Below are 19377 nucleotides of genomic sequence, written 5' to 3' on the forward strand. Positions count from 1 at the left end.
CTAAAAAAAAATAAAAGGAAAAAAAAAAAAAAAAAAAAAAAAGATGTTACTATTTCCACAGAAGAAAGAAAAAAAAAAATAAGGGGGACAAAGTGCAAAGAATGATGATGGGAAGAAACTAATACACCTCAAAAGAATCAAATTATTTCCACAGAAGAAAGAAGTACAAATTAAGGGGACAAAGTGCAAAGGATGAAGAAGAAACGCAATGAGAACTTTTGCCAAATCCTGAACACCTCACTGATGTTATAAACCATATGAAATATAAGAAGTATAAGCAAACATGAATATAGATACAACAGAGACTCACTAAGATACTAAGGATGGTTATAAACCATGAACCACCCACACTGGTCTGCAACCCAGAGGAAAAACTAGTAATAAAATAAGGAATAAGGAAAACCTCATAAATTGAATTTCACAGTTGACCTTTTCAATGGAATAATATGGGCAACACAACCAGCATCAACAAACAGTCAGCTCTTACATTAGAATATAGGCCACCTCAGAAAGTACTCTACTGCAGTTAAAACGCAGTGTCCTTACACACACACACAAAAAACCCAAAACAAAACACACCACAAACGTATAGGTGTGAACTAGCTGGAGAAGGTCTACTGACAAGAACAGCAAGAGGGACAGAAGTCTTCACAGAGAAACTGGCTAAACTAAGGTTGTAAGTTTTAGAGAAAAGAAGTCCAAAGGGAAACCTAGTTAATAGTCTTCAAAACCACAAGAGGAAGGAAATAACCTATTCCCCATGTCCACAGAGGACAAGAAAAGAAATAGTAAGTATAACTGCAGCAATAAAGTTTCAAACTAAACAGGGACAAAACCTCACAAGCTTTCTAATGGTAATAAGTTCACATGTTAAAACAGACCCACTGAGAATTCTGCAGTCTCCTGACATGGTATTAATATCATGCTTACATGCAGCTGATCTTACTTTCATAGGGGAGTAACAGTGGCACCTTGAGGATCTTTCTATCCCTACTTCTCCAACTATGCTGATATTGAGATAGATAGATAGATAGATAGATAGATAGATAGATATGTAATGAATATCAAATGCCAACACTGGTCTTTAGCTGATCTTATTCTTAAACGTAATGATTTCAAGTAACGGAACTATGCTGAAGGAATATCCTCTATATAGACATGATGATGTTTCCAGTGTTCTCACACATGTACTTAATAACACATGATTTTCCTATGAACATTCATTCCTGGTGCAGTACCTGCTGTATTTGTATATATTACTAGCTTTGAGTTTTCATTAGCAGTTTGTAGACTTTAGAAAATGCTGGAATTCCCAAGAAAAATCAATTTCTATCATTTGCAGTTGCAGTATTCCACTTCAACCCAGGTAACATTTTATTGCAATAATTAAAAATAAGAACAATCTGAAGATAATAATTTTCTCTTTCTATAAATGCATCAATATAAAATTTCTTATCTGTTAGCCATCTTTCCATGACCGACAGCTGATACAAAGCTCAAAAGATGATGCGATTTAAAAGATATGTTTTAAAGGTGCAACTATGGTCTTGAACTCTGCAAGAGAAATACTTGCAATACTTGTTTCTCATACAAACCACTGTTCAGGCTTAGTTTTGGTATGTGGCAGGCATTGCAGGACTATATAATCCATTTTGTCTGACAACAATCTCCGCTAAGCAGAACTATTCAGATCTTTCATTCATGCCTGAATTGTATCCAACCACTTTGTCATAACAGATTTATACCTTCTCATGATTGTACTTAAGACAAGTAGCATTTCATTATTTCTGGGATGCATGCTCTTGAGATGTGTAATTTAAACACTATCTTACCTCATTATAATCCAGTTTTTGTATCATAAACATTTTTATTACACATCTATACTCAGTTTCTCTCAAACTCTCTAAGTGGTTTTAATTCAACAGGGATCTATTAAACTTTGCCAGTGAGAAAGGCAGGTGTTCAGATTTTAAAAATCCAACATTGCCATTTAGTAGCAAACAGTACTAACATTATAGAACAGATGCTAATTTATTATCTGTGGAAAACCATCAGGTTAATGGGAACTTCTCAGCTCTTCTCATCATTTTTACTATTTCACCTCAGTCATAAGCAGGTGTCTTTGTCTCTCTCAATACTCCCGCTTGGAAGATTGTGAGAATACTGATCCCCATAATTCCCATAAGGTAATAAAATGAATAAAAATAAAGGCATCTATCATCTCCACACTCAGAAATTGTCCCTTAGGATCAGGACTGAAGCATAAGAGATACACAGCAAGAGAAAAAATGATGTTTTCGTATTAGATACTCTACTTTTTGGCAGATAAATGACATTTAGTCTCTAATACAATCTGGATTTTTTTTCCTTCCCTTTTAAACAGATCAATTGTATAAACAAATTATCTTTGGTCGAAAGATCAAATCATGAGAATTATTTTTAAGGTTTGGAAACCTGTAATTTTACAACTAAATATTTTACCATTTACTAGGGAAAAAGGTCATAAATACAGCTTATTAAATAACCCTTTTTAATCTATGAAAACCTGTATATAAAATACTTCATTAGCAAAAATTCTGGTAAGTTTCCCAGTGAAAAACCACCATTACAAATGCCTCCAAATAACATTAGCTTTTACAGCATAAACATGTAAATAAAACAGAGGTGAGTTTGGCTGTCCCGGGACCCTAGTACATGATACCAACTTTCTTATTACTGTCACAAGTGGAGCTGGCCTGCCACATTTAATAAACTAGAATAAAAAGGAGTAATGGGTAATAATGGGTTGTTCTTATTGTGTCTTCTATTATTCCAATTTCAATTTACTTCTCCTTATGTACTGTGCTTAAACTAAAACAAAAATAGAACATAAGCTAGTAATAAAAGGAAAACTACTTCCTGTCTGTACTATTAGAGTACTAACGGGTTTTTCTAGAAAAATGGTTTTCAACCAACCTCAACATTTAAAAACCTGACTCTTCTAACTAATATGCCAACATCATATTTGGTAACATGGGCAGATTAGTTTTGAAAATTAATGCAATAGCAGCCAAAGTTACAGTCCTGTCAAGAAATGAAAAGCAGAGCCATTATCTTGGCAAGTTTTTGTGTTGTTAGTGGACCTCAATACCAATTCCCTCAAATATTTAATGACTTCCTCGATGAAAAAAGTTTATTGCAAACCCCCCCCCCCCCCCCCCAAAAAAAAAAAAAAAAAAAAAAGCCAAAAACCAACCCAACAACAACAACAGATTCTTATGCACTAAAACACAGGTCTCCACGTTCTACTGAAGAACACTTTTTTCATTTATACTGCATTCAGTAACCTCTTCCTATTTACTGCTCATACAATGTAAAACTTACCATAACATTTTATGGCTTGTCTAGCATCATGGAAAAAAGTAAGAAAACCAATATACACTGTTCTTACGAAGAAAATAAATATTCTTTCTACAGAAAAGCAGGAGCAACCATTTGGTTAAGTTATACCCAGCCTTTTTAAGCAATTAATTGCAGAGAAACCTAGACAGCAGTACTTAGCAATGCCTAGAAGCCATAATCATAGGCTAAACCACTTCCCCTCTACATAACAAAGACACCCAGACTAAGAAGTCTAATCCTCTCTCAAGCAGTATGTAGGACTTGTACAGAAAGGCGGCCAGAGAAACTGCAGTAATTATAACAGACTTTTATAGATTTTTTTACTGAGTCTTAAGATGCCCTTTATGTAACACAAGCTAGCCACCCACTAACATCTCTAAATATCTTAAAACCTTAATATCAATAACGATTTCTTTTTCCCCCCGCTAAGTCTGTAAAACTTCAATTAAACATTTGTTTCCTATAATATCTGTATTGCATTATCTGTAACTTGTTTTCTGTAATTTAATATGTTAACCACATATATTCTAAAAGCCAGTACTTCTCCAAAGTGCTTGTTCTGAAGAGAAGGGGGACAAAATTGAAATAGAAGCCAGGAAAATTATGAAGAATTTTTGAAGTGTCACCACCAGAGACAAAAATAATCTTCCACTCCTCCTAGTAGAGAAGAAATTCTCCAAACATACCCTAAGCCCAAGCAGGAGGAGGGAGGAGAAGGAATTTCTAAAGCTACAGTCCCAGAATAGTAGGAAAAGGTCATACCATACCTTAATTTTAGCTCAAGGTATAACAAGAAAACAAAGCAGAGAATTGTACAGAGAAAAGACTTCAGAACAAAGCTTCTAAATACAACAAAAATATCCAAGCAAATTAGAAACTGAAGCCCAGGAAATAAAGTATGTATTTGAAATGGCAGCAGCAATTACTATATCTAGAAATGCCACATCCCTTTAAAATAAATGACATCCATTACCATTTCTCTAAAAAAATTGTGAGTTTTGCTTCAAGAAAGTAGTGCACCTGTTTCTCATCTGTAACTTGGGCTAATGCAATTAATTTCACTATTAACATGAAGTATTCACAATAAATGATTTCCAAGTGAAACAAAGAGAATAAATTACTAATGCCAAGTAACTTCTACTTTTTACTCGATGTGAAAAAAGAAAAAAATTGAGTGCAAATTTTGGCACTAATTCACAAAGCTGTTGCTGAGATAGGCCCAGAGGCATCATCCTGCTAAGGCAAATCCAGACCACCATGTTGTTCTTACACAGCTGGTGAACCGTGGCTGCTGGTCACTACATTCACTTGCACAGTTCTTTCCCTGCACAAAGCAACGGTATGCATTTGAAAACAAAAAGCCCATAATATCAAATCTTTCTCTTCTACTACTGTGAGGCATAACCTTTAAGAACAGAAACATTAGCAGAAGGATCATATGCTGTGTTGGGTTCATGTGGCAAGGTTTTGGTAGGGAGGGAGCTGCAGGAATGTCCCCTGTGGATATGCCCTGAAAGGAGCTGCAAGGACCCACGCTGGAGCAGCGGAAAAGAATGAGGAGGAAGGAGTAGCAGAGAGGAACTGGTATGGACCGACCACAAAGCTGAAGGCTGCAATATTCAAAGAAAAAATAGTCAGAGAAAATGTTATCCAAATTATACTGAGGAATCTGACATTTGATATGGTAAAGTACAGTTTCAGATGTAAATGAGCACATGTTCAGTTAGTCAGCATTAATTACTTTCATACACAGAACAAACAAAAGCTGTGACAGGCTGATCTCTGGCTGCATCTACTCATTGTTGATTGAGATAATGAATAAAAAGGCACAAATTTAGTTTAATAAACATAATGAAACTGAAGCACACAAAAAAAACTTACAAGAAAGTTACCTGAATAAAGAACCATACCTTGTAAATAGTTTTAAATTATTTGGTAAGTGGTAAGACTCAATTAGTTGATATTTGATACAGTAAGAATATTTTTATTTGTGAACAAGCACTAGAAAAGTGCCATACCTGCAGTATGTAATTACCACAAACAACTTTATAAAATTAACAGAAATAAGTTGCATTTTATTACTTCAAAACTGGTTGAAGTTACAAATTTTCAAGTGCCCCAATTAACTTCTCAGCTAAACCACCAAACTGTAGGAGAGCTGGCAACTATACTGTACAGAGTACAGTATTTGGAGATTTGTGTAGCTTGATTTCAGAGAGCAATGCAAATAAACTTGTAATTGCTTCCTCGCTGTCCTAAATAAGAGTGGTGGATGCAGAGATATTTGCATCTGTTTTCCTATTAGTGATCATTCATTAGAGTATATAATTTTATCATAGTGCACAGAATTAGCAAACTACAGTAGTGTGAATATTTGCAAAGAGGGAAGGTTTGAGAATAAGATTACCCTGTCAGGAAAAAAAAAACTAAAAAAAGAAAAAAAAAAAAAAAGGCAAAACCACCCCTCCGAAACTGTCACAAAGTATAAAATGAAACTTAAAAGCAATAGTGACAAAGTTGTTTATATAACTATGATATAAAATTACAATAATTCAAATTTTTGACATGTTAGGCTTTAAATACAGTTTCTATCTCAGTTCAATATATGCCAGAAATTCCTGTTGAGTGGAACAAAGAGTATTATTATTCCAAAACAATTGCCTGCAAAAAGCTTGTTAGTAGCCTAAAAAGAACATGAATCCCAAAAGTTATATTTTATTCATGAATATGAGACTATAGTTGTTTTTCCCCTAGTATTTCCATAGTGAATCGCAAACCTACTGCTCAAAGAATGTACTGCAATTGTTAGATACAGTCCTATGAATGACGCTAGGAAAAGACATTAGCACACTTCCTCCTCCCCATTCCCCTTTTTTGAAGTATCATCTCTTTATAAAGAGTATCGTAATAGACATCCTTCAAATGTAAATGCTTCTGTAACTGCAGTTTCAGAAAACCATACTGCACACTGTATGTCCAGCTGTATAAACCGCACCTTAACTCTGTATTCAGGAAAGAATAATTACCTAGGCAAACTGATACAACAGATGCCCTAGCTACCCCTCTGTCCTCCCCCGCACTTTTACTTTTTTAATTGCCCTTGCTCACTGTATCATGTGTACTAAAAATAACATTCCATTTTCAGTGCAGGGCTTGAAATTTAGGTCATGTGAAGCAAACTTGCTGAATATATTTCACTGGCCAGACTTTTGGATTTGATCTTCCTTTCAAGTGTGCCATTATCTTGACCAAATGGGCATCTTGGTTCCCCTTTATCGCCTTAATCATTGCTACCATGCAACTTTCATAATCCACTGGGAGTTCAGTAAACTTTCTTTCCCGGAGTACTCGCAGTGCAAACGTAACACCCAAGAAAGAGGCTCTGCCAAAACGGGTTGCATACACTTAAACTTACTGATGGCAATGCCCAGAGTCAGAACTTCAGGATCTAGATGAAACATTTAATGCATAAGTTAGTCCTCTCTTATAGGGTACTTAACAAAAAGTTCAATGAAATATTTTCCAAGTGTCATCATTTGAATACAATTCATTATTAAATAGTTCTATGTAAAAGCACAAATTTAGCTGGTGCAGTAGAAGGAGGAAGAAAAGGATAGACATTCAGTGTTCCCATGCCAAAAGGATCATGACCACATTTGATTCAGGCTGTGTCTGCTCCTGCGTATGTAATCACACACTAATGTGCTTAGAAAGCCTCAAACGTGTGATATACTAAAAATACTACCCACTACATTAGCATAACAAATATATACATAATACTACAACTGCATATGCATTAGAATTTGTACCTGCAACTTACATTAATTTGCATTATTCAAGCACTGAAGACCCTCACTTTTTGAGGCCAGACGTCAGTTCACTGAGGAATTGTAAAAATAAAACAAAACTATCTAGTCCCTATCAAGTAATTAACAAACTAGATGTAAAACAGATTAAGTAAAGGAACAAGAAACCTATAATAAGAATAATGGGGACCATACACCTCAAGTATATCGGGAGCCTGACTCATGATTCTGCATGCACATACTAAAATTTATGGCAAATTGAGGTTTTTTGACAGATAAAACAGAGACTAATTACCTCTACAAGTGTTTCCAGGACAATCAACCAAGCCTGAACAGACACATGGAACAAATTCAACCAACAATCAAAAAGAAAAAAACATCTTTGAGTAACAGGAGGTAAAAGTACACATTTCAAGAGTGAGTGGGATGACAAGACACCAGGCAAAGAAAAGCTCTGAAAACGACATATTTATTTTCAGTCTGATGACAAGAGATAGCATCCTGACTTGTCAAACAATCAGGACAAAGCAGTTCAATAAGCTGAGAAAACAGTTGTTCAGTAGGATTTCGGATGGACCTTCATGGGAAAAGACTGTTATGCTTATCAAGGCCAAAGAAAAGCATGCTATAATATTTGAAACAGATCAAAGTCAAGACAAGAATTGTAAGCTCAAGCTTAACAGTCACCAGAACGTATCAGAGAATTAGGACCTCTCCTCCTATTCCAAAAGAGCACAGATTTGCAAGTTTTCACCATTTGGGCAAGATATGACCACGTGTCTGTAGATAAACAATAAAAATCAAATGCAGAGAAAAGAAGTATGCCTCTAGGAAACAAATATACAAAACTGAACTAGAGAAGAACAGCATTCTGAAGCCAAAATGATGATAGAAGGACAGAAACTAAACAGTACGAGAATATAAAAATGTAGAAGATATCCCAAGATTAAAACAAAGTTTTGAAAGATGGGTAATAGAGGAGATGAGACAAGGCCAAGAGAAATGAGAAGATAAAGTGTCACTAGATGAAATACTTAAGCTAGAAGAAAGGAAGGGACGAGAAAAATACCTTCTTTTGCCAGTGCAGAGCAGAATGAAGGAAAGCCAACAAGGCAAGAACAAAAACCACACTACTACATTCTGTCAATATTATCCTAGAAAAATCATCACTGTTGAGGAAAGGCAGCAAAAGAGTTGGAGGAAGATCTGCATATTTCGAGAACCTAAGTCTTGACGGTGGCAGTGTAGGTTGCAAAATACACTGGGTTAACTTAGATGAAAATTTAGAATTGCTTATCTGCAAAGATAGCAGAACTGAAGAAGGAGAGACTAAGGTGAGCACAGAAAACAAGTTCTGTCATGGACAGGAAGGTCAGTCGTACCAATGGAGAACAGGAAGCAGCTTTGGGGCTGATAATCTTGGCAATGAACACTGATAAACTGGAAACCGTCTGACAACTGAGTAAGAGCAGAAAGGAGGAAGCTGCTGGAAATTACTCAGAGGGAGGTGGAATTATTTAGAAATCTAAGAGAACATTACATTTGGAGAATTATATATGCCTTTGATAAGCAGAAGCACTGAACCAGAGATACTGATTTAATAAAAATAGGTTTTGATCAAGAACTATGAAGCAGAAGTTATGCTAACTAATGCTACAGAATTTGAGATACCATCAACTAAGGAAGACCTAGAAATCCTAAATCAAACATGAAGGGCTTGGATAGGTGGTAGCTAATGAAAACAGTAAGGGATTTGTAAAATAATCAGATTAAATAATACTATAAGAGGGGAAAAATTAGGAAATGCTATCTGGATTTGTGCTGCTAGAAGACTTAAGCAAAGAATGGAAGAAAGACAAAAGACATCTGTAATTTCTAACATGTGAATGTACCAAAGAAGGCAGGGGAAAAGGGAAAGGAAATTGTGCGTAAGTTACGCACATTTGAATGCTGGCAGGCAGAAAAGGAGCAATATGAACGGCACGAGTTGTCAGTACAAAAAACACTATTAAAAAAAAAAAGACATGAAGCAAACAGCAGCTACAGTCATGAGAAAAGCAGTGTTTCTAAGTGAGAGGAACAAAATAAAATTGATACAATGGTAAAAAAAAGCATACAAACATTTCCCTACCATTCTTAATGAAAGTGATTAAGTTACACACATTACAATTATTACAAAAATTTAAAAATCCATTTGTCTCACAAATACAGGATAAAAATATTCTGAGATATCAATATAAACTAACTTACGCATTTTCCTTTCTAGAAGGTTCAAAAGTCTAAGGTACAGGCTGTTAGAAGAGTCTCCAGTCAAATTTATTGGCAAAACATATTTTGTCATTGTTATAATCATTCTATCTACTCCTGTGTTTTGCAGCATCAACACCACAAAAACATTTTAATGTGTGTTAAATAGCATTATAACAGAAATTAATAGAAATAACTGCAACTACTGCCAATTTAGAAATTAACCAGTCCTACCACACTGTTTTGGTAGGTCTGGCTAATCCTTACTGTCAATTTTTCAGTGTCCACTACATAGTATGTGGTCACTTCATGAAGTCAGAAGTGAGTCAGAAGTGAAGACTCCAGTTACCATGGAATCAGCCTGACCTCATGCAAGTAAGGAAGCTTGCTTTGCATAAAAGTTTTGAAAATTTCAGTACAAGTGATTTGAGCCCTCTGCTTGCTTATGCTGTCGTTCTAGCCGATGTCTAAAAGGTGCCTATATTTAACAGGCTCAGCATCTGTACTAATAAGGTATGTCAGACACACAAAGAAGTATTTTATGCTTTTACATAAAATTCAATCTCCAGTCTGGCAGTGATGCTAACCCCACCCGCCATACTACTATGATACTGGGTTCATTGTAAATCTATAAAAAAAACTGAACAGAAAATATTAACAACTCACAAAAGTGCTATTTTTACAATACCACCATTCAGTAAGTACTCATGCCAAACTGTTCACTTTTAGCTTAATCATTTTAGTACATCAAAGATTAACCCTAATATCTGACAAGAATATAATCAATGCAAAAAAGGTCAGAAGTTAAAGTCTTTGAGTACTTGGGGAAAAAAAAACAAAGATAGCCAACAGAACTGGTCTTTTAATTCAGAAATGCCATCTGATAAGTCAAGTCATCATGCAAGCATTACATACTTTCAGTAGAATTAAAATGTCAGATTGCAGGAAGAATGGACAAGACTGGGAAAAATCACAAATTAGCACTTAAAAACAATTGGATTAATCACTTCTCATCTTTACCGTTACTATGTCACTTGTATGTTGAAGATATCAACTTCAAAAAGCTTTGATTAGCTGTTTACTTCTGGAAAAACTTCCAAAAGTTGGTTCTTTAACTTTTCTGCAATATAGGTCAATCAGTCTTACTGTCATGAACATCAGTCTCCTAAACGTTAAGCTTTCAAATTATCCCAGTTACTCTGTAGTACCCAGTTCTACACGGAGTTCCTTACGAAATCCCTCTGTGCTCCTCATTAGCTTTAGATGCTGATTACAAAGCATAGAAAAAATATAATTTTGTAGCACTAGGACAAATGAGGAAAAATAACCTACATACATTTGGGTAACAAACTTGCCTTCCCCTTCAAGAGAGGGGCACTGAAGACTGAAAGAGCTACCCAGCTCAGACGGTATGTTCATTCTCACCTGAAACCAGACCTCTTCTGACAGCTAGAGATTAACAACTGTCAGTTTGCTGGTTGGTATGCCACTGTTAGAGCTGTTGTGATGGAGACTTTAAAAAAAAAATCAGCTGCTGTGTATGGCTTAATTTTCACTCAAATCCATAATGACAATTATTTATGCTCCCAAAGGCTACCTTGAATTGTTCTGTTTTCAGAGCTGTTGCCAAGAGCTGCTGCATCCTGTGATAATACAAATATGCCCACTACCGTTCTATTCTGATAACTTACAAATGTATGGGCAACCATCAAGGACATTACTTTCTCAGGGCTGCTGCATGGTAGGGCTTCTATAAGTATGCAGAAAAAGAATGTGAGCACCACATTACCCCTCCATCTGCATTCACATGCAAGATCAGTGCAAGCACAGATTTAGAGTTATACTGTTTCTATTCCCTTCCAAATCATGCGCTTCTGGTGGAAGCTGCAAAGGACGTAAATAATATCACACAACATCAAAAAAAGCCAAGGTATGGCCTTAATGTGCTTCAAAACAATGATACTTATAAAATGTATCAGCAAGCACTCTTTAATAACTTTTTTCTTTAAAGACAGAAGCCTTCCCCCGACACGGGGCAAGGTTGATTAAGTTGCTTGTACAGCAGCTATCAAATTGCTGACAGACAGCATGGCTTTTAAGAAAACCAGAAAAAAAACAGGCCCTGTTTAGTTTAATATGCCATAAAACATGAGCTGAACCACTGGAATTTGTGAGGCTTTAAAAGTCCCATTAGCACAGAATTTCAACCTAAGAGGAGGGCAGGGACCAGTACAGCCCTCCCCATTCACGGTAAACACCAAGATGTTTCTACCCCTGTCTGCAGATGCCTGTTCCTAGAATGTACCACAACAGAGAAGGAACTTAAGTCATTCCAGGTGATTCATGTGAGCTCTCTAAACACATCTACCCAGTTTACGGCCTGAAAGGATGCTAGAAGTCCAAAATAACACCGATATGATCCTCTAACAAGCTATTCAAGTAGCGAGTGCTAGTTACAAATAAGGAATATGGATTGAAACATTGGCAGAATGCATATATAGCTAAGAAAAAAAATTACGTAGAAATAACACATTGCAAAGCTGGGAAATAACTTTTCTCCCCTTCTCATCCTTTCTCCTTCCAGAAAAGTGGGAATGAACTCCATGACTCAGTACTCCCGATTTCTGCAGTCTCACTTACATCCACAGTACAAAGCAGGCATACTGCAGATACTTAAGAGTGGGGCCATGACTAGTACCTAATTACTTTTAGCCCTGCATCTGGGCAAGCCAGATCGCCAAAATTCATATTAACCCAAGGAAAACTTTCATTTCTTTCACGACCTCAGTGTGTTTTATGGCAAAAAATCTCATAGGAACTAGGTAATTATGGATCTATTTAAACTATTTTGAGGCTGAGATGTTCCACAACTGGTTTTGACCTAAAGAGGATCCTTTAGGTTAGAGAAATATCTCTGGATTCAAACTTGAAGAAGCTTTAATACTGTCATCATCACTTCTAAAAAAAATTCTAAGGAGATTTATTAGAAGCAGACCATATTGATAGTGTTCCACCCTGTGCACATCAGTATGAAAAGTTGCTTCATTTTCAGGTTTAATGGGAAGACAGTACAATTTCCCTGTAGCCTGGAACTTCTTAGATAGTTATTATAGTTATTATCATAGAAGACTAATAGAAAAGCAATGTGTATCTAATGTGCTCTAGTTACTATACAGGCAGCACAAAGGTGTGGGAGCACCATTCTGAATCACCTTCCGACATTTTTGTTCACTGAACTCTACAAAAAGTTTTATCCAAAGATTAAAATAAACTTTAGAATTAATTTCCTTGATCAGTATTCATGATTTTTATTTACTTTTATTGAAAATGTATGTAGTAAAATTTCATTGGCATTTGTACCAAGAACTGGTTTCTAAGACTTAGCTTCATCTAATGAAGATTAAAGACATTACGTGGGAGACCAATATTGTCCAAGATCTCAGAATAATAAAAAAAAGATTAAAAAAAATCTGAAAGCTATGCTTTCTTATAATTAATTTTAAGAGAAAGAGGAAAGGATTTGAAAAAATACATTCCTAGGAGTTTTTCACCACTGGACTCCCTTCTCAAGTACAATCTCCCACACTCGAGTAAAAACTATTACTTGTATTTCAGTAACACCAAATGGTTTGTCAGACAAAGCAAATACGAAAAGAACCATAGAGAATAGCAAGACAAACCTAGTACCAGATAAGAATAGAACTGCAAAAAGCTAAGAGTTGCAGAGTAACCACCTGAACTTTCCAAGAGCACAAAACTGAGACAGTGAAAGCTACAACCTAGAAGAAGACATATCAAGTGTTTCTGACTATTATACATAATTTATCTTTGCTGGAAATCAGAAGCTTATATCAAAAGTGAATATCCACACTTGAAAAAAAAAATTAAGACCGTTGACTACTAATAAAGACACTGAAAAAAATATCTCCATAATTTACAGAGGACAAAAAATGCATAGGCAATCCCACTCACCTGTCTTCACTAAAACGTCGACCCACCAAAATTTTACATTTGTCTGGAGGGAGACAAGCTGCTAGCAAAGGTACCGTCCTTAATACTCGACTTTCCTGTAAACAAGAAAAGTTACTTTTTAATAAAAATCAAGAAGGGCTTCTATGAATTGCTAATGTTTCCATTTATTTTCAAGTTCTGTTGACTATAGACACAGAAAAAAATCTTACCAGATAACAGAAAAAAAAAGATCTACAAGAAAAAATACCCAATTTTAATGCATTCAAATCATATTGTTTTGATTGACAGTATAAAACTTAGTTTTAACTAACCTGTGGTTATCAGCATAAATTTGAAGTAGGCTATCAGTATCAAAAAGAATGATGAAACTTCACAGAATAATAAACAGTAGGCAAAAACCAGCATTAGCATTAACATAATAGGTTGGGGAGCTAACGTCTCTATATTGGAAAATGAGGGGAGGGCTTGATTTCCACAAACAGGTGCTAAAAATAAAAGCACTGGGTGTATCAGAACAGACAGTGTGAAATACAAACATCTCCACTCTGCTGCCACTTTACAGTAACCAGGACAATGGCACCAACACTGCCATGAGTACTGTCTCGTGCCATCCAGGCTTTGTTGACGAGGCATCTGCCTACATCTTTGTGCCACAGATGAGGAAGGTGACTGCCATGCCTGGGTGGGGAGCAGGGGCTCTTCAGATCTCAAAGAGCATTAGAGAGCCGTGTTGGAGCAGGGCTTCAGAAAGTGGAGGAAGAGGGAAGTACTGCCAGCGGAAGCAAACCATCTACTTACTAAACACAGCAATTTGTTTCTGTCCTTTATTTAACACAGCTGGGAACACACTAGTTTTTGTCTAGACAAGTATTGCAAACTGAGCTTGAATATTTAGGATGTCAATTTTTGTTTTCCCATCAAGGAAGAGGGAGCATAGGTTTATCTTGCATTTAACGATGACAGCAAGCCAACACCGAAATCTGAATGAAAGTTTCAGTTTATTTATTTATCACAAGAGGAACAAAGGAAGGTTATTAGCTGAATCTAGCAGGAGGCAAGACACTAGAGGTCAGGTGAGGATTACAAAAGCCCTAAACCCGGTAAGAAATGAGTTCTTACAAATTCTCAACCTGAATGTCTTACGATTCAGACAATGAAAATCCAAAGATCAGTCCCTAAACCACAGGATTAATTAATGAAAACCCAGGGGGGTTTTGGTCCGTCTTTTGATTTGTAAGCCGTATATCAACAATTCAGTATTTGTGAACATGTAAGGCCTTGATTAGCTCTCTCAGTTCTCTCTGGGAGGCTGTTACCTTCCACAAGTATCAATGTGCAGCTGCCTGCGGCTCTCACATTGTCTTGCTACCAAACTGCTGTTAAATTAGTTCTGTGAAGACTTTTATCACTGTTGCCTAAAACCTTTATTAATTTTGCTTTTTCTGATCCATATCTACTGATCCTCTATAAATAAAACATCATGGAGTTGAAAGAATAAGTTGTCCTGCTACATCCACCACCACTTTGCACGGCAGCAGCAGCATGATGTCTCCTAGGGATAGATGAAGATCAAAGTACCTGGGGAGTGAAGTGCTAGCAAGGGGAGGGAGAAATATCCTTCAGACTACCATTGATTTCTTCTATCTCAGCAAAGCGGAATAAGCTATCAGTGGTGGTACAGTATTAATTCTCTTTATTTCATCATAATTAAATAACACTCCAATTCAATAGTCAGAGGACTCCCTTCTTCATAAGAATGTAAGAAGTGGCAATAAAGGAACTGGAAGAATATCAATTATTTGTCTCTGATAAGCAAAACCAAAAGAGCTATCATCAGTCAAGGGAAAGTCATTCAACTGTTCCCTCCAATGTCATATCATTACTTCAGAATTACCTTTCATATCAAATAAATACATTCTGTTACCAACAGGGAAAATGGAATTTTCCAGTCTAAAAAACAATCCATGTTTACAGGAAGATAAAACATAAAAATTCAAAGCTGAAAGGAATTATTTGAGAACAGAAGCTTAAGAACAGCTAAGTCAAACTAACATTAAAAAAGGTTTCATTTGTTTATAATTTTCTTCATTAAAAACCATTTGTATTTAACTAGACTATATATAACCTATTTGTTATCATAGCAGCTATTTTCCATTTACTGGTTCCAAAGTGAGAAGTTACTCTCTCCTTTGTTCTTCTCAGTGTTCTAATAGTGATTTGCAACTCTTTGTTTATTCATTATTTGACCATTGAAATACATAAACAGAAATAGGATTGGAGGACTTAGGTGGTGGGTTGACCTTGGTTGGCCTCCAGGTGTCCACCAAGCCGCTCCATCACTCCCCCTCCTCAGCAGGATGGGGGGGAGAAAATAAGATGAAAATGAACTCGTGGGTCGAGATAAAGGCAGTTTAATAAAGAAAAGCAAAAGGCTGTGTGCAGAAGTAAAGGAAAACAGATTCTATTCTCTACTTCCCATCAGCAGGCAATGTACAGCCACTTCCTGGCAAGCAGCGCCTCAGCACGTGTAGCAGTTGCTCCAGAAGACAAACACCTTAATAACAAATGCCACCTCCCCTCCCCAGCTTTTATTGCATTATACGGTACGGAATACCCCTTTGGTAAGCTTGGGTCAGCTGTTCTGTCTATGCCCCCTCCCAATCTCTTGCCCACCTCCAGGCTACTGGCTATTAGAGGCAGGGGTTGGAGGGACAGCCCTGGTGCTGTGTGAGCACCACTCAGCAGTAGCCCAAACACTGGTGTGTTATTAACATTGTTCTAGCCACAAATACAAAGCACAGCACTATGAAGGCTGCTATGGGGAAAGTTAAATCCATCCCAGCCAGACCCAATACAACTTACTTTCGCGTTCGTTTTTTTTCTTTTCTGGGAATTAGTGGTACTTTGGTTAGCATAGCATTATCCATCTACAATGAACAGGACAGTTCTAACTAATAAAAATATTTATTAAAACCAGCAGATATATATTTCCTCCATTTTTGTTTATGAATTGTTAGGACAATTAGCAAAAATTTTCCCCTTATATTTGATTCTTACTGTTCAATAAGGAATACTGTACAGAAGAAGTATTATAATGAGCAAGTCAAAGCTAATTACTGGCATTAGATCAATATATAAATTAATTAAATATACACAATCTTACGTTTTCTTCTCAGATGCTTAACATTGAGAAATCTTACACTTACAGAAAGAAGGAAGGCAGGGAAGCAGAACAACATAAACAGATAGCCTCTGCAATGCTTTAAGGGTTCTGCCCTGAGCTATACCTATCACTCAGGTTTTGAAAATGTTTATAATGGCCTACATTCTGCTGGAGATCACTCCAAGGATGATAAAAGGCAAAGGTAAGACAAACGTGTACAGGGGTTTGTACACCTAGCTATGCCACTGACCTGACATAAGGTTCATAACAGTAGGCACAAGAATGGAAAAATGACAGAATTATGTTATTTACTTTTATATACATATATATATATATATGCAAAGAAGAAAAAGAAATTAGGCTAGGCAAATAACTCCTTCACCTTTCCACTAGTCCTGATGCTGGGTTTGGGATACTGGGTTTCTATATACTTAATTTTTAAATTACTCTCATTATGAACAATGGTACACCAACCCTATTCAGAAAACAAGTGTTTACCCCTTGACATGGAATGCTGAATTCTCTTCAAATTCCTTCACAAATAAAAATCTAATTAATTCACGGACCTATTATGCAAAATGGAAGCTGGATGGTAGGATTCCTCACCTGGGATCCACTGCTTTGCAATAAGTGATTCCTCTCTCTCACAGTACCTGATACCTGCAGAAGTCTATCTGGCAGCATGGCCTCTATAGTAAGAATGTGGAGACACAGTCACATTAATCAGAGCACAGGAAATGCTGCTCCTGACTTCCTACATTACTACCTCACCTGAATACAAGTCTCAATAGCATCATTTGACCATAGTTGGTAGCTTAGTTAGCTGCACTGCGGACTTCCAAAGCCAATAAATAACGAAGCACATGGAGGATACAGTTGGCACTGATGTGCAGTAGGGGAAAGACATTCACTATCTGGTTAGTTTAATGAGATATTTTTGAAACGGACTCTTAAGAATGTATCTGTAATGAAATGGCAGACTGAAGGATCAGATACAGTCCAGAAGGCTTATCTGCCTTCAAGACTGATTGTGTTTTGAGTATGAGCAGCTACAGCAAAGGTATCTTTTGTGAGGCATGCCTCTGCTGTTCTAGAGTCAAAAGCATCACCTGTGATCATCTAAGACAAACACTTTCAAAGATCACTGTAAGATATTCTTAGCTTCCCACCATTTGTTTGGATTTATCTCTGATAAGCCAAGTGCCCTCGTATGGTCAGACAGTTAAATTTTTCCTCTCAGATGGATTGTCTTCAAATACAGTGGTCTTCCAATACTAGTTTATCATGTGAATTATCATTATGTAGCATACACTAATGGTAAAGTTGCATCCCATTGTAACAGACAGTTGTTGTGATTGCTGGTTAATAAAAAGTGTAGATAGCCTTTCAGAAGGACACAGGAATGGTGTACGAAATCTAAAAAGAATCTGCAAAGTTTTTCTAATAACTTCCACCATAAATAAGAAATTCAACACAATTCAAATGCCAGTTCAAAGTTCTCTGGCACATTTCTAAAGCTTTTTTTTCCAGCAAGTGACTTAAGCATATACTTAAGTACTTTTGAAAGAAGTAACACAAAACAGTATTCTTCTTCTAAGTAGCCAATTAAAAATCACAGCTTTCCCATTTAGGGACCAAATACGCCATGGCTTCTGTTTTGTTTCTCTGTGAAAGAACACTTATCTCTTAACTTGCTCTTTTACATTCTGCTTAAGTTCCCTCAGGCAAAGACTCTCCGTGTGCTGATGAGCTACTGTATAATGCTAAGTAAACAGCTGGACCAGAAGAGTACAGGTTTCTGAACTTCACAGTCTACTTTGTAGACCCACCATCTATCCAGATCTGTGTAACTGCAATCCAACTTCTAAAACCCTTATGATCTACCACCATACTGCATTGTTAACAGACAAGAAAACATCAACATAAATTCTCCCGTTAGGTAAACTAAAACATACTGTTCTGAAGCTAAACTATAGTTTTTCACTGGCTAAACAGCTAAGGTCACCACTAAGATTAATTGCTTAATTCATATTTTTAACAGAACACTAACATCAATAAAAGATGCTATAATCAAAACACATTCCTCCCTTGACCAACTCTGAGCACCTCTGTGAGACACCATGTCAAGATTAATGCTTGTAATTTGTACCGAGGCAAGTAGACTTCAGATTCTAGCAGGACTACTCAGATAAGAAAAGATGTCTCGCGTGCATGGAAGTTGCAGAAGTGAGGTGTGATTTCAGAAGATAAAATAATTCAAAAGAACTGAATAACACATACAATAACTCAGGTGAACTGGCATTTCAATCATCAAGTTTAAAAGGAAAAATCATTACATGATGTTAACAGCATAGCTGTTTCCTCTTGCCTACCATTTGCTGCATTAAGATTCTAGCTGAACTCCAACAATTACCACAGCCTTACTCACCTCTGCTGGATGCTGAATTATATACAAGCAGGTGGAGACCTTTAGCGGATGTATTGGCAGGAATGGACATAAACACACCTTCTGAGGACGGCTATATGACAGAAGGGAGTGAGAGAACAATAAAAGTAATCAGCAATTTATGAAAGATGGCATAAATACATTGCACAAATAGCACATCCCAAGAGGCACACTAATAACTTTCCCTGATGACACAGTGTATTAAACCTGATGTAATTTTCTGTTTGAAACTCCTTCTGTTTCTAAAAATAAAGCAGCAAGGTTTTCATTGAAATAGAGTTTTGAGAACAGTGTTCAGACCCCTCCTGTGGTCTGGTTAGGATTAAAGCACTCTAAAAATCCTTTCTTCATCTTCAAGAGGA

At 36.5% G+C, this 19377-nt stretch overlaps 1 protein-coding gene across 1 annotated transcript in view; it reads right to left on the reverse strand.

Annotated features, from left to right (window-relative positions):
* DTWD2 (DTW domain containing 2) overlaps nt 1-19083 on the reverse strand; it is a 67829-nt gene extending 48746 nt beyond the window's left edge. The window contains exons 1-3 of the mRNA XM_009278140.2: nt 18998-19083; nt 17176-17258; nt 13407-13501 (exon numbers count right to left, since the gene is read on the reverse strand). Of these exons, the coding sequence (XP_009276415.2) occupies nt 13407-13501; nt 17176-17258; nt 18998-19067 (248 nt within the window). The 5' untranslated portion in view covers nt 19068-19083. The remainder of the gene's footprint in view (nt 1-13406; nt 13502-17175; nt 17259-18997) is intronic.
* Nucleotides 19084-19377: the final 294 nt, after the last annotated feature.

The sequence above is a fragment of the Aptenodytes forsteri genome, unplaced genomic scaffold, assembly GCF_000699145.1.
Source record: "Aptenodytes forsteri isolate BGI_AS27 unplaced genomic scaffold, ASM69914v1 Scaffold98, whole genome shotgun sequence".
NCBI classification, from domain to species: domain Eukaryota; kingdom Metazoa; phylum Chordata; class Aves; order Sphenisciformes; family Spheniscidae; genus Aptenodytes; species Aptenodytes forsteri.